Source organism: Syngnathus leptorhynchus, chromosome 4 (genome assembly GCF_054491065.1).
Source record: "Syngnathus leptorhynchus isolate UIUO chromosome 4, UIUO_Slep, whole genome shotgun sequence".
NCBI classification, from domain to species: domain Eukaryota; kingdom Metazoa; phylum Chordata; class Actinopteri; order Syngnathiformes; family Syngnathidae; genus Syngnathus; species Syngnathus leptorhynchus.
In genome coordinates this window covers 7,245,886-7,271,486 of record NC_141198.1, presented here as the reverse complement: position 1 = coordinate 7,271,486, position 25,601 = coordinate 7,245,886, and the positions used below count along the sequence as shown (strand labels likewise).

The following is a 25,601-nucleotide window of genomic DNA, read 5'->3' as shown; positions in this document are numbered from 1 at the left end:
ATTTATTCATCCAAAGTAAACCTGTTAAACATGATAAAAGAAGATGATCAATGTTGAAATGACCTTCTAAGACCTTCTAAAAACAGGTGGCTACCTCGAACTATTGGTTGTATACATCTCAACACTGCTCATTAGCGACACTTACTAAGTGACTACCTACATTATCTCAGTCCCAGACAGTTAGAGTGGCCTAGAAATTGTTAAATGAAGCAGGTTTCACACTACAGAAGTGACAATATTTGGGAATTTCTGCTTCCAACAAAACCAAAAAGAGCTAACTGTCTGTATATGATATATGTGATACTGCAATATTTGCAGGATTTATAATTATTCTGCACAGAACTACACAAAATGCCGCGGGTGGTAGAAAAAAAAAAATCTCTCCTTTTTTAGAGCTTCTTTTTTTTGACAAATTACTGAAAATCCAGAGGAGGTGAAAACAGGAAAAGTCCTCTGCAAGGGATGTGTGAAACCTTAAATTGTTCTGAATTTTAGAAAGATGAAAAAAAAACATTTTCCCGTCTCTTCTGACATCCCACACACAGGTTGTCCTTTGGACTGCATCTTTGAAGTCCATTCTGTTTTGACCTCTCATAAAATCCCAGACTGTGTCATTAAAACTAAGCGCCTAACACATGGGATTTTTATGTAGTGTAATGTAATTGCTGATTTAATTTAATCGTCACTGCACTTGTGGTTGGTTGGTTGATTGAATCGAGGCTGTTTGAGTGATCAGCTCCTTGGGGCTACAGAATGCACAAGCTATAAAAAGTAGAAACGCCATTAAAAGCAGTAAACACATTTCCACCAGGTCCATCCGCAGGACAGGAAATAGGAGGGCAGCACTGACCCACAATTACAACCGAACTTCTAATATGTGTAAAAGTGTTTGAATGTATTGCCAACAATCTAGTCTCTTCATTTCCTGGCATATCTTTTGGCTGAATTGTGTCCAGTACAGTCTACCCACACATACTTGTGGATTTAAATATTCGTAGATTGCAATAATAAATAACCCCCTTGGTATGATCAATCCTTTTTGCTTCTGATATACTTATATTGCCTTAAGAAATACAGCAGCTCATTTCTAATCCAGATCATCGACGAGGCACGTTGATGGTTAATATGCTAAATCTTTTCAGAGAGGTCCTGTACTTGCTGGAAGATCGTAATTGCATTCAGTTGCTGCCCTTGTCTTTTATATGATTGTTAATTTGCTGCAGGAGCAAAATCAGTGTCTACAAGTACCCTTCACATACCCTCTGCCTGCTGAGGTCATTGTACATTTTCAGCCACAGTCAAAGACATCTGACAGTGGTAATTATACGATCTAATTAAGCGACGCTTGGAGGGAGTACATTGAGTAATAAGAGACAGTATGGGGTGGACTGCTATAGCTGAGCTTCCTAAAAGTGACTCTATTGATGATGATGATAATGCCTGCAGAGAGGACGTCTACTTGCACAGCACATTTAAGTAGGGGTATCTTGGCAGGGTTATAATGAATATTATATTACTAAAAAGCAAGCTGACAAGGTCTCTCTAATTACTGCTGACCTGGGAGCTTTATCAGTGACAGTGATGTATGGGAACATCAAAATATTTCTCTCAAACCATGTCAAATGCATCGTCAGTGCTCTTAAAGTGTAACTAAGAGATACTAGATGAATAAAAGATCATTCAAGATGTAAGTCCTGACTATCCAGAGACTGGATCCGCAAGCAAATTTTCCAGTTCCAGTTTTAGTGGTCCATGGAAAAGAAAATATTTGGGTTATTAAGACCAAATGATACAACGACTTTAGACTTTGAGATGGGAACAGTCAAAGGAGAGTGTTATAACTTTCATCATTCCCTCCAGGATATCAACTCCTTTAATCCACCAGGTTTACATATGTACGTATTTTCAACACTGTATTTTACAATAAAATAATTTGTGAATATTTACACTGAACTTTTTACATTCAAGTTGGGAATTTATTTTTTAATATTTGATAACTTTTTATCAAGTTTGAAGAGAATTTGTTTTGTTATTTTAAAATGTCCATTTCTTCATTAATGTTAAAAAAATATTCATTATATAAATAAGCTTTTGTCTGATTGGGTGTCTGTTCTCCTTAATTTATTGAAAATCATAAGAAAAAACAGAATGTTGGGATATCCAATATTTAGGGATCTTGTGGCCACCGTATCTTCATTGTGTTTGCTCTTTTGTAATTCAGCAGGTCGTTGGCAGAAATTAAAGCAGGCCAAAATGCATTCTGAGCCATTCACAGAGGATAGATTTTCCACCTTCATGTAGTTATACCCAACAACTTTGCAGCTGCTCAGCTAGCCCCTTTCATTGTTTGTTTTTGAATTCAGGCTTGGCATCAGCAGCGGTTGGGTAACCTTCACTATCCGCACGAGTCAATTTTATGTACCATTACACAACCAACACCTTACATAAAATAATCCAGAAACATATCGCTGTACAAAAATTGCGCTATATACAAATAGAGCAGTTCGGTAGGACAGACAAATTCCAAAATTCAAATTTAATATTGTTGAACTGACTGCCTTTTTAATAATCTCTGCACCACTTTTTGTTACGTTCTTCATACAACAATTATATTATGTCTGTCTATCTAATTAGGTGCCCGATGATTGTTGGAATTAAGCTGGTCATTAAATACTGAAGAAACACTATCAAGTGATTCTAGCATGGGCAGCTTTTACAGCTTTATTACTGGCATTACCTTTCTGATAAAAATGTGAGCTCAAACATACAATAACGAACATTGGTGTAACTATAACTGAGTCCATTAAGTTTGAGAAGATTGATCTGGCCTCTAAATAATGCAGGATTTGAAAAAGACAAAGGCTGGATCAATATCTAATGCTACCGCCCCCACATCAGTGGAGGGCAGATGCTTCAACCAATGTTGCTGCTCAAACTGCATGGTGAGAAAAACAATCAATCGAGGATCATAAATAAGATACTTGAAAGACGATCTGAGACCCCAACTGGACATAATTAAGGCCTCTGTCCACATAGAGCTTGAAATAATAAAACCATTAACTGGTCTTTCATTTTCAATGTCTTGAGACCATACTCAATAAGAGACTTGACAATCGGGGGGACGGTATTGTTTAAAAAGGTCAAATGTACTCAGCATGCTCATACAGGACAAATGTATGGCATGGATCCAATTGTTTGTCTCAGTCTTGCTTGCTTCTTGATGAAAGGTAATTGACAAATTTGTTCACAGTCAAAGATTTGTTATCATCTTTTTTTAATTTGCCCCTTGGTGGAAGTGACTCGCATATGGTCAGTGCCCGCTATCATTTGCTTCTTGATGTGCTCAGGCATGCTGGTGATTTAGAAGCTGCCAGAGTGGGTGGTGTCCACAGATGGCCGGGGTTTATTGCCACCTCAGGGCGACACTCTTGTCCTTCACAAGGTCGCTGCTCGTGCTGCAGGAAGCTACAAATAGTACGAGTTCAAGGCCAGAGCTACTGTATATAGTCAGCAGTTGTGACTGAGCACGACTAAAATATTGAATTTCATTATTCAAACCTTATATTGTTCTTTAACAAATACATCTTACAACACAAATTATCTATCTAGCCAATGCCCGTATATGTATGCATGTATGTCCATCCCTCCCTCCCTCCCTCCCTCCCTCCCTCCCTCCCTCCCTCCCTCCATGCATCTACTCACAAAGAGCACAGTGCTGTCTCTCTTATCCTTTTGTTTTTAAAGAACAAGCAGCAAAGCTGCATCTCACAATGAATTACGAATACCTTGTAACATTGATGTATAGACCCTGTCTTTCATCATCCCCCCCACTGTCATCACAGTGTTTGTGCAGACTTGGTTATTGTGAGCTACTCTGGCTAATTGCTTAACTTGTTGTTGTCAATCAAACCTACCACAAATGGCACCTCTTCTCAGTTGTCACCGCAATGACATTCTGGTTCTCGAGGCAAAGCCATGTTTATCCTATGAGCTGCCATATGAACGGCTGAATCAAATGGTTGCCTGTAGCGGTATTCAAGCGTGCACATGTGCCTATATAAAGTTCATGCATAATTTCAGGAGTGGATGTTTCATTTTCTCACAGGACACACAAGAGGAAAAGGTAATTGCATTTGGTTGGCTACACCAATCAAAAGTGGCCAACAAATGTGCAAATTCATAGTTGTTTGAGTTTGAGGAAAAAAAAAAAACAGTAGCATATCAGACCGTTCAATAAGATTAGTCTAACTTAATTTAGCAGGTGTAGCTGAATTGATCGCCCTTCTAATTTATATGCATAGCTTGTCAGGTACATAAAAGTGTCTCGACTGAATGAGAAATATGGTCACTGTAAGGGTCGCTGGTGGTTAGCAAATAATGCATCACATTGAGTTATAACTGTGATAATAGCACACTACCAATTAAACATGTGAAGCTGGTAGATTATGCTGTCGGTTGTTGATGGTATTGATGTAAAGGAACTTCCACTCCATTTGGAATAGTGATGAGCTCTGTAATGGTAATCAGCCACCATAAACATCACTGGGTTCACTGAAGCTGACTAAAGAGAGGACTAATCAGCAAAGCATACACCAGCTCTCTTTTTTTTTTTCCTCAAAGACGACTGGTGCAGAAGAGGACATGTGGATGACACCTTAAGATCTGGATGCAAGGGATGTAAAAGGTAAGAGTATTATCTCTTCCATATGACACGCTTAGGTGAGCATTAAGAACCATAGTGGTTCCACTTGGCTTGAGAGAATTTGTATGATTTTAATCATCAAACCAGCAAAAGAATTCTTCAAGTCCTTAAATTCAACTCCAAGCAGCAGCAAAAGAGCCTTTGGGGTGGCTGTAAATTTGCATAAAATGTATTTCCCATGTGCACTTCAAGTTCAGAAATTTTAACTCTACATATTTTAATCATGGTCTCTGTTGATGCCTTTGGGTTTTTCTATTTTATGCCGTAGCCCACAGCTGAGAAGCCTGGGAAATTGCTTCAGAAAGTTGAGATAAATATATGTAGATTTGATAGCCATAATTAATTATATAAATATACAATGTAAAATATTAGATTTGTAGTCAAGGATTAAAAGAAACATGTTTGTCTTTGATTCCGGCATGTCAAAATCTGTCTCATATATTCTTTTTTTTATGTGTATTTAAGTTTGTTCACCGTCCTTGTTACAGTTTCTGATCTATTACAATAATTTTATATGATGATGATTACTGTTGTAATCATGAAAAAAACTGAGAAAACAGATAAAGTTGTAACCATATGTTGCTAAATTTCTGTTGAAGTTTATCTGGTCACTTGTCTTTACACCGCAGAGGTGCTTTTCTGATTTGATGTGTTGATATTCTTGTAACAACCCCAATTTCAATCCAATTAGGACATTGGGTAAAACATTTAAAACAGAATAGAATTATTTTAAAATTATTTTCAAGTGATTTTCAATTGAATACACAACAAAGAAAACACATGCTTTTTGCAAATATTCCCAAATTTTGAATTTAATGCCTGCAGCACATCCCAGGAGCACGTTTCCTCTTCACTGGAGTGTTTGGGAAATTAGGACGCTAATTGCTGAAGCTCTTTTCAATTCCTGCTTGATGTCCCTGAAAAAGGCATTGCTTGGATGGCAACATTTGTTGCTACAAAACCTTTAAGCATTGGTGCAATTATAAACTAAGAAATGTTGTTCTTAAATGGTTGGACTATTTGCTCAAACATTTGTACACAAAGTGGCTAACCGTGCTCGATCATTGCTTGTGAACAATCGAACATATGCATATATCCACATATATGAAAAGGATTCAAATTCAATGTGCACATTCCAGCTTTGCAGATCTGCCCTCACTCTCCACTTTTACTCAAAATGAAACAATCATTATCTCGCAATCTATCTTTTTGTTTGAGACTTTGTATTCATTTCAAATGTAGAGATTGTTCTCTTTTTCTTCAAAACCTCCTCCACAATTGAATTAATTAACAGTCAGTTTTGGTGCAAATCGGACATTACCCTCATGCCAAGCTCGATATTTTCTCCTCCATAGACCTCCATGCCAGGATCAAGCAGTCCGATCTCTCCAAAGTATTCACGATTTACCACAAAAGAGCAGCCAATCATTGCTGGGGTTCTGAAACACAGAGACAATATAATTATACTAAAATGATCAGACAGGGTGTCCTACTTTCCAATGCACTTCCCTTCAAAAGAACTGGAACAGTGATGTTGATTTTTTTTTTGGCTTTTACAGTCCTCTATAAAATAGATGACCATTTTATTTGAATCATTCATTTAGCAATTACGGCATTTGACTAATAGGTGTGTTTTCTTACCCAGATGCATCCTTTGCAATACATTATTCAATCAATAAATAGCACTAAATGTGCACAATCAGTTTCAGTTAAAAAGAGAGCTGACTAGAGGGTAAAACAAGCAACTGTGAAGTTACACAACTTGAAGTAAGATTGAACAGGGGTTACCAACCTTTTGAATATGAGAGCTACTTCTTGAGTACTGATCAATGAGATTGGGCTACCAGTTTTTCACACAATTCCAAAATAACAAATGCGCTTAAATTACCTTCAATAATGCCATTATACTGTAAGTTATTATTACGAAATGATATTCGTGTACGTCACAACACAGATTGTTATCTATTTCTCAAATTAAGTAAAAAAAAAAATATCAATATGCAACTATGAAACACTGTAAAGGGTATTATATATTTATAGTTTTAAACGTAGCACAACCTGACCAACCATGTTCAGCATGTATAGCAAATGTTGGCGAGTATTCTTCACAAAAGTGGGGTAACCCACTCAGCAACAGTCCCTAGGCGAATTTTATACCACTATTATCTGCCAGCTCCCATCTTAAGTGCTTTGGGACAAGGACTCATAAAAAACACTCTTTTCATACAAGGTACTCAACAGTTATGATTTTTTTTTCTCCAAAGAGGAAAGATGGAAAGATGGCCTGAGTAAGTTAATCGTATTCTAAGTGCACACACGCATGCACGCACAGACATGCACACATTTAGAGGACTATGATGTGGCATTTTTGCTCAATGCAAGACAGTGCAAGACTTTAAATATGATCAATAATCCACCTCTCTAAACATGGAAAAGAGTTAAGAGAGGGTCCCTTCAAACCTTCCTGTGCTGCATCTGAATCCAGTTCTGACACACAGCCACTCATTAACTGTTTGTAGCACAAATGTACTCAAATAGCTAAAAATATGTCTTTTAGTTGTTTACTTATTCTTTTACTTTTATTTGTTCAACAGTTGGCTGCAGTTTGAAATGCCCATATAAACCATCAAATTATTGGTCCATCCAATAACAACCTGATCTTAAACTGTAATTTATGTTTAGTTTATTCAATTATTCATTTTATACTTTTTAAAATTATTTAATTTATACAAATGATAGTCACAGCACAGCTCATCTCATTGGCTGTCTGTCGCTGCCACAGTTCTCTTCAGCTGGATAGAGTGAGTATGGATTCGACGACAGCTCTTGGAGGGGCTGTGCTTGTTAAAGGGATGCGTGTGTCAGCTAGACAAGAATAATTTGATGTGATGGGGACCTCACATATGCAACCTTGATAGCATATGTAGGTTGCAGCCAACTAACTAGCCACATGTTTTACCCATTACCCCTACATGACCTCCTGATACCAAAGAGCCTGTTATGATGGATAACAGATTCACTATTGTAGCTAGTCTAACCTCAGCTCAGTCGTCACTTACGATATTAACCCAAATATTTATAACCACAGTCAATATTGCAGTGAAACCTGGAGAGCTGACGAACAACAGAGTTGGACACCAAGGTAAAAACACTTGCTACTCTGGTATAGTTACATAAATTGGGTGTAACGATACGAGAAAGCGGGAATTAGTGGTTTCAAAGAACAACACAGCAATACCTTGTGCTCTATGGGCCCTTTCAAATAAACAAGAGCAAATTCCATGTTTCAATATATTCCCATTTTTGGTTTTATTGAAAACCACGGCGTGTGATCCTTAACTGACATTATGCACTGTGCAGGCCCCCTCAAGAAAGAAGTGGATTTATTGATAGATGGGGCCCGCTCTTATTCACTTGAATGGACCCGGCAACATATGTAGGTCTCACACAAACCTTTACCATAAGCTTCACTTTCATTCACTGGTACTTATGAAACTATAAATCTGATTTATTATTGTTGTAAACCGCAATATATGTCCTGTATATAATGTCTTTTTTTTACTTGCCCCATCGCTTGAAGAAGTGCTACATCTGTTGGCCAGTCAGTTGACTACGACGGCCCTCCTTGGCCTGTGGTCCATAACCATTTTGGAAAAGGTTATGAGAAACGGCTTGATTGTAACCGCATAGCTTTGAAAAAGTGTAATATAAAAGCAACCTCACTGGGTGGAACCAGGCTGATTTGAACCGGCACAGTGAAAAATGGCCATATGAAATACTTATTAAAAGAAATGATGCTTTGGACCATGAATAATGGCATTTTAATACTTTTTTTTCTTATTGAGATTTTTCTGTAATTAAAGTGCTTTTAACTGACATATAGTAGTATACCGACTGAACTTAAAATCTACATTTAGAAAATACTGCAATGTCTCTCAAAAATATGACATCTGACTTGAGTTGTTTGTCTCACATTTTATTATTACAAACACAGCCGTAACTGATGCCCAAACAGTGCAACAACATTTACGCAGTGCACGGATGAAAAAATCTTTAACCGCTCCCGTGCTCCCTCTCCCATCCTATGATAACATGATGCATTTTAAAATATTCTGAAATAATTTAGCACAGCAAAAACAACAAATGTTACCAACAACAACACACTTAAGCCAATTTGTTAGAACACTGTGGATTTGCATTTATTAACGTACATTTACACGTAAATTTCTGGCTGGCTGTTCACACATACACATTGTGAACATTTGTGTAATAATATAGAAATAGAATTAATATATATTAATATATATATAATTAAATATTAATATAGAAAAAAATATTCAAAATCTCACATTAATCCATGATTAATAGAAGGAAATAAATTGAGAGATCTGAACCTCTGGGACCTCCTAGTCTGCTCCAGTCATGGTTGTGGCCAAATGTCTTACACGCAACCATCAGAATAAGTGCACGCATGCAGTTTTTGTACTGTGTGTGACCACTTTCTGTCTGTGGTGTTACTAACAGCCAGAAATGACATTTAGAATGAGCTTTTACTGGCCATCCAGTTTCTTTTTTTGATGGGAAGAAACCTTACAGAATAAGAGGGTGAATGATTTCCAATAGAAAGCCACAGAGCTGAAATGCTTTACCCTTGGGGAAATCTGTCCACAAGCAGCAAACTGCCAATTGAGAAACATGGACCACCTTTGTCACGCCCACAGCTTGACTCAGGTACAAATATTGAAGTAAAACAACATTGTAATAACATCCCCAGATGTCTCCAAGGGTGGGCCAACTGTCCCTACAAGATGCTTCTGCCTCCCCAGGTGAGGATCTCTAAAAATAAACAATTTTGCTATTTAATTTTATTTTATTTTACCATAGTAGCAATTTTTGTGTTGTGAAACATAGTTGCGAGGCATGTTTATCACTAATAATTTGAAATTACAAAGAAGCAAGGGTGTGATTTTGTTTGATTGATTGTCAGTCTTATCTGGAACAGTCTATCTCTGCCTCTCTGAAAATAAATGCGCAGGACAGTAGCTATGGTCCGAATATCATGCATGAGCCTTAGACAGTTTTCAAAGTGAATCTATGATTTTGTTTTGTATGGAATTTTGTAATGTGATGCAATGCAACATGTCTGTCACGACAGCCATTACATCTTCCATTTGGGGCACCTCCAGGATTTGTTTATTTAGGAGCGCTTCTTGTTAAATTTGGGGCACTTGTGAGGCTCGTATTTAGAATTAATTTATGAGGTCATTCATTGTCAGCTTCCATTACAAATGTAAATTACTCAATATATTGATGTAATCTGCTCTAGGTTTGACTCTTTCATTACTTAGGTTTCTTAAGGTAACAGGTTCACTCATGTTTTCCTTTTTTTTGCATTTCTGTGGTGATATCTTACAGATTGAACACTTTGATTAATCAACTGCAGTATTTTCTTCCTCAGCCATATTTTACTGAGTGAAAAGTGCTTTAGTAACGTACAATTCATCGGAACCGCTTTTTCAACAGCTTACCCTAAAAAGATTAACGTTAATATTGTATGAACTTCAACACAGTTGAAGTAACACTGATTGCTGTTAAAGAGTTAATTTATGGAAATAATAGCAATAATATAAAGAGAATGATGATCCGCTTCATGCAGAAAGATCTTGCAAATAACTGTATTTGCATTATTAACAGTGTCACTGTTTAATAACAAGACCAAGATACTTGGTAGTATATATCTGAAACACAGCATGTTCCATTTGTATACACGCCTATTAATGATTGAAAACATCCAGCATCTCTGGGTTCGAGGATGCATACACCTCTGCTGAGGCTCCATGTGGATAATGGTTCTGTCATGCTGCCATGGAAACCAAGTCATGCCATATTGTTATGGAAGGGAGTTGGATGCATGTCCATAAATCACAAGAATGACCTAGATATCTTCATAAGAATTAAGTGAAGATCACAATACCTTAAACAATAATGGATGTAGTGTATATTAAAAATGATGAGGCCACCTCTTTCATTCTTCTTTAACACTCCCTTGAGGTTGATTGTCACATTTACCTTTGATCGTGACAATTGTGGTAACAATGATTTTTTAAAAAGTGAATTTTAAAAAAAAGTGAACTTCTCACATTTAATTTGCAGTATCCTTGGTTTCAACACTTGTATTTTAGTTACAACCGTCATTGTTGCTCACACAATATAAAGAAGAAAAAACATGCTCTTATTTTTTATCTAAAAGATGTTCTTTAAAAGTACACATATTGACTTCTGAAAGGAAGGTTATCATCAAACATTCTTTCCGAGCAAGAAGAAACAGAAGCTACTGATTTTCAGAAGACGTGCAGGAGCATAGGCCAAGGCAAACAAACAGACAAACAAACAAACAAACTGTGGTGCTGCAGATTCAGACAGTCATAGTGCATGTGCACTTACCATAAAAACAGGTGTTTCTTGATTTTTGTGCCAGAACAATGATTGAGAGCTCTGGTGATGTGTATGGTGTATGTCATCGCATTTCATTCCTAAATATATGAACATGTTCGCCAGAACACTTAGCGAGCAACAGCTTGGTCCCAAACATGGTAAACTAGACTTGCTTTGGTACGAAAAAGACGCAACCACCTTTACAGAGGACAGAGGTACTGGATGCCTGTGTGTCTCTCAGGAAATCATGATTTTTTTTTTTTTAAGTATCTATTTTTGCAGATTTGCTTGTTTTACAATTTGAAAAATAACATAGGTGCTGTTTTTCTATGATTTTTTTGTCTTTTTCTTTTTACAAAGACCACATGATCAATTAAAGGATTGTACTGCAATGTGAGCCAAGCTGATTCTTGGATGTCACCCAAACACATTAATGATGCAGAATTGCCGTGGCCTTGAGATTCTCCTTACAACTAAATGTGTTTATCATGGTAATGTGACAGCTTTCAATGAGGTTATTTATTTGTGTGTTTGGGTGGCACATCAGTCAAAAGAGGACCCAAGTTTGATGGCTACCCGTATGAATAAGTCACAACTTCCAGTTATCCATATTTTATCAAACATCCTCATCTATTATGGATGTTGTTCACTTGCTGACGTGCTCACCTGATGGGGGCTGTCTCATCGCCCTTGTCCAGCCATTCCTGTGGCGGGATGATGTACATACACCACAACCCCCAGTTGTAGCCGTGAGCGGCATTGGCATACTGCTGCACCTCAAAGGTGTTGTATTTGATGTTGTCTATAGCAGGCAGAATGATCCGAGTGTGATCCTCTTTCATTCGAGTTAGAATAGGTTCAGCCCTATGGAAGGAAAAGGGGAAGAAAAGAATCACAGATTAATTCCTAAATCAACATCGCTTTTTTCAAGACGCTTCAGAATTAGAGGTTCGTTCATGTTAACGTATTATTCAAACACAGAACTTTTTTTACGTCAGAAGAATGGGAACGTTTTTCTAAACATTTGACCTTGATTGCGGTGTATTCTGATTAGTTAGGCTACATATCATTTCTGATTTATTCAGCACTCCCAAACAAAAAAACCCCGATACATTTCCATTTGGGCTATAATTTACCTTTGTTTTAAAAGCTTTAGTAATAAGATGGTTGTTTTATTATTTTTTTGCCAATAGTATTCATTATGTTACTCAAATTTTCCTTGTTCTTTGATTTTTTTATTGATAAAGATGTAGAAATTTCAAACACTGAATTTCATGTGAGAAGAGGTGCGCCCATTTTATTCTTGTACATCTGTGAGTGAAATAACTGGTATCTGTGATAAATTACGGTCTACATCAAAGAGTCATCAGCAGTAATGCTGAATCCACAAAATGATGCTAAGAGCATGTACACACAAGCACTTGCAGATGTCATCTCATTTTTCATTCTCTGTTGACATTAATTTAGCTCAGTTCACAGCAATGATACACATTGCCAAAACAGTCTTATTTAACATCCCAAACAACTGTCAGATTCATTCCCACTGACTGTTGTTAATGCGAATGTCTGGTAAAATGTATTTTTCACAGGTCAACAAATAAAACTAGATTTTGAATTGCCTTGCCATGAAAAAAAATGCCCAAATTATTCCACCTTGAGACTTCATAAGAGGTAAGAGGATGTTTTTTTGAAGCAAAATATAAAGAGTAAAGAGAAGCTGAGTTTGCTTCTAGCAAAACAAATTGCTCTTTTTTTTTCCCCAGAGATGGCCCCATCACACGATTCTGGGAGTTTTTTTTCCCCCCCTCCTGCTTAACACGATTATTGTAAAAGAAGAAAAAAGATTAAAAAAAAAAAAAAAAAAAAGATTAAATACATGAAGGCTCTTCACAGGTCAACTTTGGGCACGTTTCAACTTCAATAGACATTTTAAACACAGAGTCCTAAATTACAAAGATTAGCAAAATAGCACTCCTGAAAGTCACAAATAAAGCTGAAATGTGGGCAGATGTACATTTAAGTGAATCAATTTGTTCGCTTCCCAAGCTTTGAATGAGATAATGACGTTCATCCATATTGCGGATGTTACCCTCATTGATGCAAATTTTGCAGCACTGAAGGTAATGAATGAAGCCGCTTATACATTTCAGTAAGAATTTCAGTCATATAATGTTGACAGATTATTTTTTGATGAGGCTCCGGGCTCATCATTTTGGGAAATTTGTGCTTGAGCCTTGGCTGAAAAACACTAGTCTTTATGTTATAGAGTAACAGCGAAATCACTGCGTGGTATATTAGTACACTTTGATGCTCAGCGACAATATCCGCCATATCTTCAAAGCCAGTCTTAATACACTCAAGCTTGTCATGTGATATACTTCTAAATTTATAAAAGAAGGCTGCAATTATACCGTGATAAATGTGTCTCTGCAGGATACTCCCACACTTGTGGTTTCTCTGCATGTTTCCGCCCACTGCCTTAGTTCACTCTGGTTCTTGTGCTCTCTCGCCTCATCTACTTCTCTTCAGTGGGACCCATTTGTCTTGCCAAAGCAAAACTGCTACATAAAGGTGAGGCTTAGAGTACCGATGGAACAGAGCGGTAGACAGACAGCTTTTGAAACCGGCTCAACTCCCCCTCTACAAATGATGGCCATTTATTATCATTCATCAACCACTCCATTCCATTCCCTGGTTTTTGCGAAGCTGTTTGCTCCCCGAGTCGGAAAAGCTCGTGGGAGAGAGCGAAGTGAAGATACAAAAAGTTGTAAGGAGTGGAGCTCAAGCCAGAGAAGATGGTTCAAGAAGTGTAGTGTGTATTATTCTCTACCATGGGAACATATATAAAAACAATTATTGATGTATGGTTTTGGAATACATGTTAAGATAAATGGTAACAAATATGTTATTTGTTTCTTCTTACCAACAATTGCCACATATAATAAACGGAATACTCTTCCATCAAAAAATACCTTCCACTAAGTGGAAACTGACTGGATTAAATAAAATCATTGAAAACTTTGAAACTTTGTAGGAGGGAACGGATAAACTTACTGGAACAAGGAATTCAGCAAAGATTAAGACCATTTTGGTCAACATTTGCTGCACCTGAACAATTTAATACAGCAACACACATATACATGACTAGTAGTCAAAGTTACAGTTGTAATTGTGTTTATTGTTGACACATTTTCCAATTCTCAAAAACAGAAAGAGGCCCTGTGCCAACTTGAGAATGCAGCAACCTTTTAGACTTAAAATAATCTAAATCACGTTACTGACTTGTTGTTACAGGCTCAGAAGTGCACGTCTATTCATTTTCTCGTGTGCTTGTGAACCTAAAAGAGCCCCTGAGCAAAGAAGCAATTTCCCCACCACAAGACACCATGAAGATGGAACGGAAGATAGGCTCTGGAAATGAGGACGCGCAGTTTGAACAGATGAGTCTGCATGTGTTATTCCCTTCCCTTTATCTACTGTCCCATCTGCTAAACAATGAGAGGCTTATTCATCCACATCAGGAAAAAAAATCACACAGAGACCCATAATACAAAAAGTGAATCTCCTTCAGTGATGACGAGCCAGAGATTGTGAAAATACGCCAACACCTGTGGTTGTTGTTCTTCTAACCATTCAATTCCATTTCATGCGACACATCACACTAATGTACTAGACCTAGCTACTGTCTCTTCAAGGCAAATAGACACAATTAAATTACAAGGATAACCATTCTAATATCTTGTCAGAAAAGATCCACGGCCCACCGACCTTTTCTATACATTAATGTAAAAACCCGGCTGTCCATTTCATTTCAAACCTATATTATTCATTCTCTCAGATATTTTTCATCCTTTATTCTGATCAGGATCATGGATGAGCTCGAAACCTATCCTTGCTCACTGGGCAAGAGGCCTTGTAAATTCTGGACTGCTCACCGGTCAATAGACAAACAGTCACACTCACATTCATGCCTATGTGTAAGTAATATGGTCTTAAATCAATATCCATTTAGAATGGAACACATAAATGAATTTGTGCAGAGAAAACACGCAAGATCCACTCGGGGGGAGCCGAGTCAGCCGTCATCCAAACGCAGAACTACTTGAGTGACGCAAATGCGCTAACCATATAATACAATATATTGACTCATTCTGAAATCAGGAAATATCAGAAATTAATGTGGTTCAAGTTATTCCTTGAGATCTACAGGACCCTCAGTGCCTACTACAAGAAACCTTTGAAAATCTGACGTGGGCTAAATGCATGAGAACATGTAACCAGCCTTGCAAGAAGAGATCCAATTTCATCATTTGGGTCTTTTACTCATGACCTAAATAATTTATTTGATTGGTATTCAAGAATAATCTACATAATATACTGTACATACAGCAGACAAATGCATGTGCCACGAACATGCAAGTACCCCAAAGTGGCTCGGGTTGCGATTTGCGAAGGCCCTTTATAGCTGCTCGCAGCTCTAGTTTATTATTCTCATTATTGTGAGTTGATGACACATGAAAGGCTTTCAGCAGTGTTACATTCCATTTCATTTTTTCCTAAATTTGCTGAAGATGCGGCTGATATAGTAGTCAAGAATCACCATTTTTGCCTTTTTTTGCATCTTCACAAAGTAAATATGCAGGTCTGTATTTTATAAAATGCTATACTGCCTTACTAGTGGAGAGAGACATGCACCAGTCTTTTGTGCAGAAAGAGAAGAAAGATATTACAGTCACTGCACAATAGCATTTGCAGCATTCACCCAGCAGGGAACAAATGCCACATTTCTAATGATTAATCATTAATAACGTGATGTCTGACCTGTGCAGAGGTTTGAATAAATGATAAATAATTTCAGTGTGTCTCTTCTGCAGTAATGGGGTTCAGGAGCGACAAACACAAGGTCCAAATTACAACACACTCCTGTTTTCTGCCATTAATCTGGTTTATTTGTCAAATGAAGTTTGAAGTATGTGTGGCTCAGTTGTGTCAAGGGGCCAGATTGATAAAATGTCGGTGTTTACTTGAACAATTATTTTTTTTAATCTCTTTCAATTTAACAAATGTGAAAAGTGCCATAAATAGTTATCGGCGCCTCACAATGTAAATATAGCATCATTTTAGAACACAGTCATTTTCGTAGAGATTTTAATCTAAATGCCCATTTGGTCCCAACATGAACACAAAGTAATAACACATTATTAGCTTGTTTATTTTGTATTTTTAAAGTAGTCACTGAAGCTTTGAGGAACAAACCCATGACCTTCAGCTTGGAGGGTGGCTGCCATGCAACTCCTACTGTGAAGTAGTAAATTGCAGGTGTATCTGAAAAGAGACCTCGAATCATTTGGGCCTGGGGGGCACGACACCAGCAATTTACCAACACAAAATAAGAGCAGAACTGCTCAGGTGGTCATTTGGCAGTCTCCCCATCTAAAAGGTTTGTTTCGCAACCCTCTGTATATTTAACTCTAAAAATAATAATAATAATAATAATAAAAATACAAATCTAAAAAAATATATATAAGACATATCTCTAAACACCACCCCACATTTGTTTCAGTGTAAAATTTACTTTATTTAGTCTCTGTTAGTTTATGACAGTGTATTCCAGTGTTCAGAGTGGGACTACAAAATTCACAGCGTACATGATGCTACATTCCTTTTTTATGTCAGTTAACGATTGCACGTTATTCACAGCAATATAAACAATTATTATCCCTGTAAAGTATGTAGTGCTTATGAAAGATATAACAACCTGGTCAAAACTTCCACTTCTCATTGACCATGAGGGTAAAAGGGACTTGGAAACAAACAGGTGCCAAACTATATTATACACTCTATACAGTCATGTCATCTGAAACAGAAATGTCAATGGGCAGCATTTCTACTGCAAGTATCCAGAAAACCACAGGGAATGCCATGCTAATGAATCAAAACACTAACTGCATGTTGGCAGCATTTTTGTTGGCTCGCTATGCACAGGCAACACGCACAAGGTCATTGATGGAGACTCATAACATAGAGGAAGCATCCATCTTACTAATCACTGGATGTGTCATGGTGAATAATCATATTATGATAAATAGCTGACGCCTTCCATTGTAACAAATAGGTTGTGTAGCTAGAGGGCAAATCTTTGGGAATAAAGGAGGTGCAAATAGTGCTTGCACACAGACAGTAGATTATGTAAATTCACATATTTACATGCACACACAAAGCGGCACAAGCTTATTTCATGAAAAAAAAAACCATTAGCTTTGGTGAATCCTCTCAACCACTAGCCATCTACTTCTGGTTTTAAAAAAAAACAAAAAACAAAAAAACCACAGGATTCTTTTGATACACTTTCTTAAAAGAAAAAAAATTGTAACCGACACTTATGCAAGGGCCCAGCACGAGATTACAAGTCGACGTAGTGGTAAAAAAGGCAAATCTATTTTAGGAACAACAGCAGATGCAGAACAGATAAAGATAACCGGGCTTTTATTTAAATAAGCACATTTTACATGTTATGTTTTGTTGGTTGGACCCTTTCAATGACCTCCATGCTTTAAATTGTAGTAATGGTGGCTTCTTTCGGCTTTGCCCCGAAGGGGTCGCCACAGCGAAACACCCGTTTTTTTTGTCCAGATGATTCACATGAGTAGCGTTTGGCACAGTTTTTACGCTGGATGCCCTTCCTGACGCAACCCTCTGCATTTACCCGGGCTTGGGAGGGGTGACACTGACATGCGCCCTCCTACGGCCGGATATGATCCCCTGACCGGGAATCGAACCCAGCCACGGGCAGTGAAAGCTCCATATCCTAAGCACTGGACCATCATGGACATGCTTCTAATTGTACTGAAGCTATAAAACTGTAGTGCTGCAGTTCCATCACGTAAAGCAGAGGTTTTTCGACTGGTTTTCTCCAAGGGACCACCATTATAACCAGGAAGCAACTCGGGGACCACTGCTTTAGCAGAATATTATTTTATTTTCCACAGGAGGATAGACTAGATGTGTCTAGTCACCGTGGGACGTTGGGAAACGTAATTTCGATCTCTTTGTGTGTCTTAACGTGACGAAATTGACAATTAAGCTGACTTTGACGTAAAGAGTGTCAGAAAGTCACTGTCCTTCTTGCTAAATGCTTACATTTATTCTGTTGATAATGCTCAGCATCAAGAGTAAAAGACTTAGCACTTCTTATTACTTAATAATAGGAGTACCTGGCAACGCAGTATGCGTTGACATACATCAGTTTAGTAAATCAAAGAATGGATACATGTGCTGAGGTGTGTGAAATTCATCACGATCTGCTGATTTAATTCAAGCAATCCTAACCTTCTCTAAAATGAACAACACTTCATCTGGAGCTTCATGGTACCTCTTCCTGTTTGCACCCTTTGCGAAAATACTAAAAGAAAGAAAACTCTACCCATGTGCACAGTTAAGACTGAATTTAAGATGGGCGCAGAAATAGGGCCCAGGGTGATCAGTGTCAAATTCAACATCGACTTCCCTGTTTCTTGTGTTAAAAGCGCCATCACTGTCAGTGGCTTGTGAAGCATACTTGCTGCCTAGGGTGAGTCTGATGGCCCTTAAAAAGTTAGTTGACGAGGGAGCCGAGATCCAGATGGGAATCTATTTTCACACTTCTTTTCAATACATAGCTGCTCTCTGTTAGACTTTCTGCCCTCTTCTGTCATATGAATGCCCAGGGAGGGTGGTGGTTAATACAACCCGTGGTCACTGTGCAACAAGTACTTTAAACAGTGCATTAAATGAGAATTGTCTGAATGAAGGGAGTCAGAGTTCAGTTCCCACTGTGGATAAAAATACAGTTGTTGTCTGTGGAAACAGACTCCACCTAACAGGCAGCCAGAGTTGCTATTTTCAGCATAGCAAGTATACGGAGGTATATGAATTTACCTTGACAATCTAATACAGATTCATTCAGTATTTGAAATCTGTTGTATGTGTATGTGTTGTATGTTTAAGAAAGTACACATCATCATCTGACGTTACATTAAACTGGGATTAATTAAGATATGAAACACTGCCAGTTTCTCATGATCGGTCAGGCCAGCCGAAGTTCTATAGTGAATGAACCACTTTGATCTGACAACCCGAGCACACTTATGTCAAATGCAAAAGGTAAGCTGAGCTGCTGTGTAAGAATATATTGGTGTGCGATAACAGTGTTACCAGCATTGGCTTTTGATTACATTTATTCATGTTATACTAATGTTTTGGCTGGACTGTTGACTAGAAGTTGGGTGATATATATGTTTTGCAATTTCATGTGCCACTCTTCTACTCTAGGTGTATTTTGGCATCTTGGCAACTGAACTTTTTCCAGGCTCGAGTCTGACTTAATTATTGTCATGTACAGCTCTTTCACACAAGTGCATGGCCTTGCATTGAAAGTATATTCATCCTCAAGAGCAGGAATTGATGTTGATTACTTAAATGTCATTGTTGTTGTGGAGCATGAGAATGTTTCAGAACTAGACAGAGTGAATGAAGATTGTGACTGAAATTATTTCACATCACTTCTATACAAAAAAAAAAAGTTCTAGCATAGGCAAGAAGCCAGGATCACTAAACAAATCATATTGTGAAACTACAAAATACAAAATGATATGCACTAAGTGCAGTGAATGTTTTACGAGTCATTTGATGGGGGGGAAAAAACCCAGAGGTAAATTCAGAGGCAAATTATGTCTGTCTAGCTTTAAGAGGTTGGCCACTGGGGTTATTGTAGATAATGAAAGAACATCCTAACAAATAGAAGGCATCAACTTACAATACCTGTTTTAAATTGAGGTTGTACATTCAATAAATAGAGGTTTCTAGGTCCATTTAGTCTATCTACAATATGCCAAGTATATCGAAAGGGATCACCATACTCCGCTGAGTGTATTTTGATATCTTCCGTTCTTACCATTCCATGATGAGTTTCATTCAAAGTGCCTTGTTTAGCCAATTCGAAACAAAACTCACTGGAGAATTGAAAACCTACATTGTACACGAGTGAGAATAGAGTCAGGCAGACCTTTGACCCCCTTGTGTTGATCATGACCTCTTACCAGCCAATGTTGAACTCAACGTGGGCATCAAAGAAGCCAACAACAGGAGCCGTGGCTGCGTTCCAGCCGTGTATTCTGGCTCGGATCAGACCCTCCCGTTTGTTGTTCCTCACTATCTTGACCAGGCCAGGGTAACGTTTGTTCACATACTGATCCAAGTTGAATTTCAGCTCCACTGTAAAAGGGCAGATTAGACAGTTCATTAAAATGAAATGTAAGAAAGAAAAAAAAATCTACAACATAGGGTTGTTGAACATTTAAAATAATCATTCTCAGGTAGCTTTATTGGCAAGCTTGAGTCAAGAATTATTGTTGAACTGAACTATTGAACTACAGTAAGCCCTTGCTGCATTGTGGTTCACCCTTCACGGCCTCGCTGCTTCACATGCTTTTTTTTTTTTTCAGTGCATTGTGTTATGGTTTCGGAAGAAAAAGAGAACATAGACCGGAGTCAGGCTGCAGCAGCGCAGTCAGAGGTGCAGTGAAATACGCACGAGTCACAATTTGTATATAGTACGTACTTCGTATTGATGATTTAAATTATTTCACTGTAGTTATTTGTAAGAAAGCATTTATTTCGTTCAACAAATGCTTGGGCCTCAAAACAAGTTTTGTTTGGTTTCGATTTATGCCTGTATAATAATGGTAAAAGAAATAAAGGTTTCTACTTCAGGGATTTTGCCAATCACGAGTTCTTTTCGGAGCTTCACCCCAGCAAAAAATGAGGGATTACGCTATTGTTGAATTGTTGATTATTGTACTCCTTTTCTTTTTTTACTTTTCTTTATAAAAAAAATGAAAGAATGGAACATGTGAATGCATTTCTTCTTTGAACATTTGTTCACACTGCATGTCTTGTTCAAAGTATGGAGTGAAACAACCACGTAAAAAAACAATCATACATTTTCTGAACCGCTTCTCTTCACTAAGGTTACAGAAATACTGGAGCCCATCTCAGCTGTCTTTGCCAGATAACCATCCAGCGGTTTAGAAAAGATTTGCTGTGTTCTCTTATTGCTGAGTGCCCCACTTTCAGTGAAACAAATTAACAATGCATGATGCGCACAAAATCCGACTATCATTTACGGTTAGCAGACACCCATCCATCCAATTTGATAAAGATTGTCTTCAATAGGGTAAATGTCTCAGCTGCCATATACGGAACACACCTGGTCAAGCCAATTGCAAGATCAGGGCTGCCCAAGAGTGTGTGCGCATGTGTATATAAATCAGAATCAAAATTTGCTTTAGTGCCATTGTCAGTGAAGGAGTGATTAATGGGCTGCTTCCTTCAAATTTGGGGCCAGTCTCTTGGGTTAAGGAAGAATATAAGAATTAAACACCACCATATCGGCCCCAAATGATCACTTATCTCCTGTCTGCTAAATGGCTAGTCCAGCTTGGCGCAAAACTAAACCCATTGTGTTTTTATTGACAACTCCAACAGATCATTCAGGTGGTTTTTTGTCAGAGAAGATATATCCTGTATATGCTTCACCAACATCCAAATTTAGCAAGACAGGTGAAAACATGCACAAATAAATGATTTAACTTTTGTTCAAACACAACAGATTTAAAGAATAAAGCGGGATAAGTTTGATTTCAAACCATCATATTCTCAATTGTTCTTGTAGCAGAGACAGAAAGCTTGCAAACCTATTTTTTTTAATTTGGTCACGAGGTTTCACATACGGCGGATAAAGAAATAAGATCCATTTCCTGTGGAAATTGTGTTAATTGAAAAAGACAAAAAGTTTATTTTAGGTTTTAATAAAGTAAATTCAGTAAGTAAAGTAGACTTAACAATATAATGAAAATCAGTCGAGTTTGGACAAAAAAAAAAAAACTTTAGTAACGTATTCCAAGTGAAAACAGCTACAATCAATATTTATTGCAAGGTTTTTGTTCCGAATTCTGTTGCGGTTTTTTGATTTTGTGCTTTGAGTCCCACTAGGGAAGATGGAGGATGTTCTGTGTGTGCCTTTTCATTAAAATTGTGTTTTTAGAATTCTTTATACTCTGCCAACCTGAAAGAGACCGAGTGTGTCGAGTGAAGAGGGCCAAGTGTATTCTGGTGCATTGTTCTTCCTACACCAAACACTAAACCCTTTGTGATGTGGAGTAAAGCATCATGACCTGATGTGAGCATCACACAGCATAAGGCTTTGTTCTCATCACCATGGAAACAGCACTATTAAATAGATTGGAACGGGATGAGAGTTGTCCCATCAACTTTGATTTTTTTTTCTAGCACTTACATACAGACTGAATCCATTCCCTGGGGTTCTCCATCCTGTTTCTCTGGAATGGTATAAATATTGATAGCACAAACTGTACATTGTCAGACCTCAATTCTATTCGTACATTTTCTATACTGCTCATGTGTTCACGGTCAAAGGGAAGATGATCAGGTGCCTTTTTTTTAATTTATTTCCCCATTTGGTTAATTACTGCAGGCAGATATTCTCAGATCAAAATCAGTACTCAACGTGCTTATTGCCCCATCCACAAAGGCTTCTACAATTGGTAACCACTTCTCTTTCTGTGTCACAGTTGGGTGTGGTGGAGCCAGGGCCAAGTGCTGGGACAAAGCTTTAAACACAGGTCAACAAGGAAGCCAAAATAGCAGAAACATTCCAAAAGTCAAAAATAAAATGAGAACTTGAGAAGGCAAGAAAACAAGCACATGGGGACTGATGCACGACAATAGACAATGACCAGAGAAAATCTCAGACCTAAAGAAACTGAATACCGTATTTTCCGGACTATAAGGCGCACGTAAAAACCCAAAATTTTCTCAAAAGCCGACAGTGCGCCTTATAGTCCGGTGCGCCTTATATATGGACCAAATTCCTAAATTTAAACTGGCCTGAAGCATTGTGTTATGAAATCAATCACAAGTGGCCCGCTGAAGACTATGAATCATGAAGCAAAAAGACTATGGATCATCATTTTGTGATTATAAAGTAATTTGTTGCGTCTGAAGTTGAAATAGAAAAGATAAAATGGAGAATGATTTGATTTGGATTAAAAATCTGACATGATGCATTAATGGTGCGCCTTATAGTCCGGTGTGCCTTATATAAGGACGAGGTTTTAAAATGGGCCATTCATTGAGGGTACGCCTTCTAGTCCGGAAAATACGGTACTCAGACTAAGCTGACAAAAATGTAGGTTGAATATTAACAACTGAGCAGATAAGAAAATGTGTGTTCAAAATGAAAGAAAATGTAACCAAGATTGAAGTTCTTGAGTCACACATTCCACAGTCTTTCAAATCATTCTATTTGTTCCTTTATAATGACTTAGTTCACATTTAAAAAGAGAAAAAATATGAAACAGAGTTTGACCAGTATTAGGATGTTGCCAATCAACTGCTTACCACTATCGCTGTTGTCATCCACTAAGATGATTTCCTTGAGTAGGTGAGCTGGCGTGTGGTTGACCACACTGTGAACAGAGCGTAGTATGACTGACAGAGCTTCGTTCACAAAGATAAACACCACAGAGATCTGAGGAAGGTCCTCTGGATAAGTCAGCTGCTTGCACCTGAAATGATAATTAACATTATTACCAATTATGTATGTGAAATGCTTCTTCAATCTTTAAAATACATTGTATTCTGCAAGTGGTTTAATGTTTGTAGGGTGGCGTGTGGAGGACCGAACTGCAGGGTGGCAAGGAGTGCAAAAATGTCAAAACGTCTAAAGAAAAAAAAATGACACAAGACACCTTGAAATAATCAGAAGTAATAAATCAAAACCAAACTGAAAGTCATCAACCACAAATGGAAATAAACTCACCATTAAAGGAAACAAAACATGACTCAGAGAAATGTGACTCAGGATGACAACAAGAGAAAGGCAACGGAGAAAAACGAGGGAACTAAATACAAGCAGACAGATTTGAAATTGAGTAACACCTGGACAAGACACAAGTGGCTGAGGGAACCGATTGGTGGACTCGGGTCTGAGCTAATACGGACAGCTTGGAATAAAAACCTGATGACGAAGGCAAGGCTGAAAAAAAAAGGCTCTCAAGGAAAACATGAGAAAACTAAATCCAATCAAACCAATGTCAACAAAAACACAGATTATCACAGCAAATTAGTTGAAGACTGAAGTTATTAAGGCAACACAAGGCAATTTTATTTATAAAGCACATTTCATAAGAAAAACAACTCAATGTGCTTCACACAGGCAAAGACATCTACAAGTGCAGCAGTTACTTGTATGTTAGTACAGTGGAGCCTCGGTTTTCGACCACAATCCGTTCCAGAAGGCTGTTCGAGAAGTGAATCGTTCGAATTCCGAATCATGTTTTCCCAATACAAATACTGGAAAAAAGATCTATCCGTTTCAAGCAAAAAAAAAAAAAAACAACGCCATTTTTAAGCATTTTTCATTTGCTCATTTTTGTCCGATCGCGCAACTGCAGCGCACCGCCGAACGTGCAACCGTAGCGCGGCGCCGACAGCGCAACTGCACTGCGCTGGTCGCATTATTGTGACAGAGCCGACGCTGAAATTTAGAAAATACTTTTAATGTATTTACCAAAATTTAAGTGGACCTCACTGCGAGGGGAGATTAAATTTGTCCGATCGTGCAACTGCAGCGCACCCCCGAACGCGCAACCGTAGTGCATTTAGGAGAAATATGGGATAACTTCTATGCAACTACTTCAAACTGTATATAACATTTAACAAAGAAAAACAGTTCCGATCAACAGCAATCTATGAATCAAAGCTACAGTTAACTCAAAGGAACAAAGTTCTTTTGCGCTTATGCAAAGAAGCTCTGCTCCTTGTCAGTGAAGGCCTCTTACAGGAACAATACACAAAGATAAAATAAGGACAGGAAGGATACATAAAACTGACAGGGATCAAAAGACATCCCTGGAGCTAAATAGGAAGAACTTAGTTAACACAAAGGTGTCAACTCGTAAAAGATGAGGCCTCCAGGTCTGGTAGGCCAAAATTCCCCCGAGATTATTCCAACAATAAACTAGCTCCAGAGGTATTTTCATCTTCAAGGTAGATTATATGCTGAAGTGACATTAGCAATTGAAACCATTCATGCATGAGCAGCTAACATATTGATTTGTCAGAATTTATCAGTCTCATACCTCAGTGTCTTTATCGTTATAAATTAGATGTGACAGTAAGTTTTAAGTGGAATCTTAAAAATAATGACTTGGCAGGTAATATGAATAACAAACTTGAGTCACAAATTGTTGCAGACACAAATATTTAACGTTTTATCTCATGAGACAAAATAGACACTTGCTGCTTAAATTAAATTGGCTGTGATGGATAGTATTTGTGTAATCATACTAGTTCAGCATGTAAAAGTTGACTGTCTAAATTCAGTTCCTTCACCACTGCTGTG

General features: G+C 37.8%; 1 protein-coding gene across 1 annotated transcript in view; it reads right to left on the bottom strand.

The window, feature by feature from the left end:
• Window positions 1-25,601, bottom strand: part of galnt9 (polypeptide N-acetylgalactosaminyltransferase 9) — a 50,858-nt gene that overhangs the window by 11,522 nt on the left and 13,735 nt on the right. The window contains exons 3-6 of the mRNA XM_085910689.1: window positions 23,597-23,763; window positions 20,215-20,389; window positions 11,804-12,001; window positions 6,024-6,141 (exon numbers count right to left, since the gene is read on the bottom strand). Of these exons, the coding sequence (XP_085766815.1) occupies window positions 6,024-6,141; window positions 11,804-12,001; window positions 20,215-20,389; window positions 23,597-23,763 (658 nt within the window). The remainder of the gene's footprint in view (window positions 1-6,023; window positions 6,142-11,803; window positions 12,002-20,214; window positions 20,390-23,596; window positions 23,764-25,601) is intronic.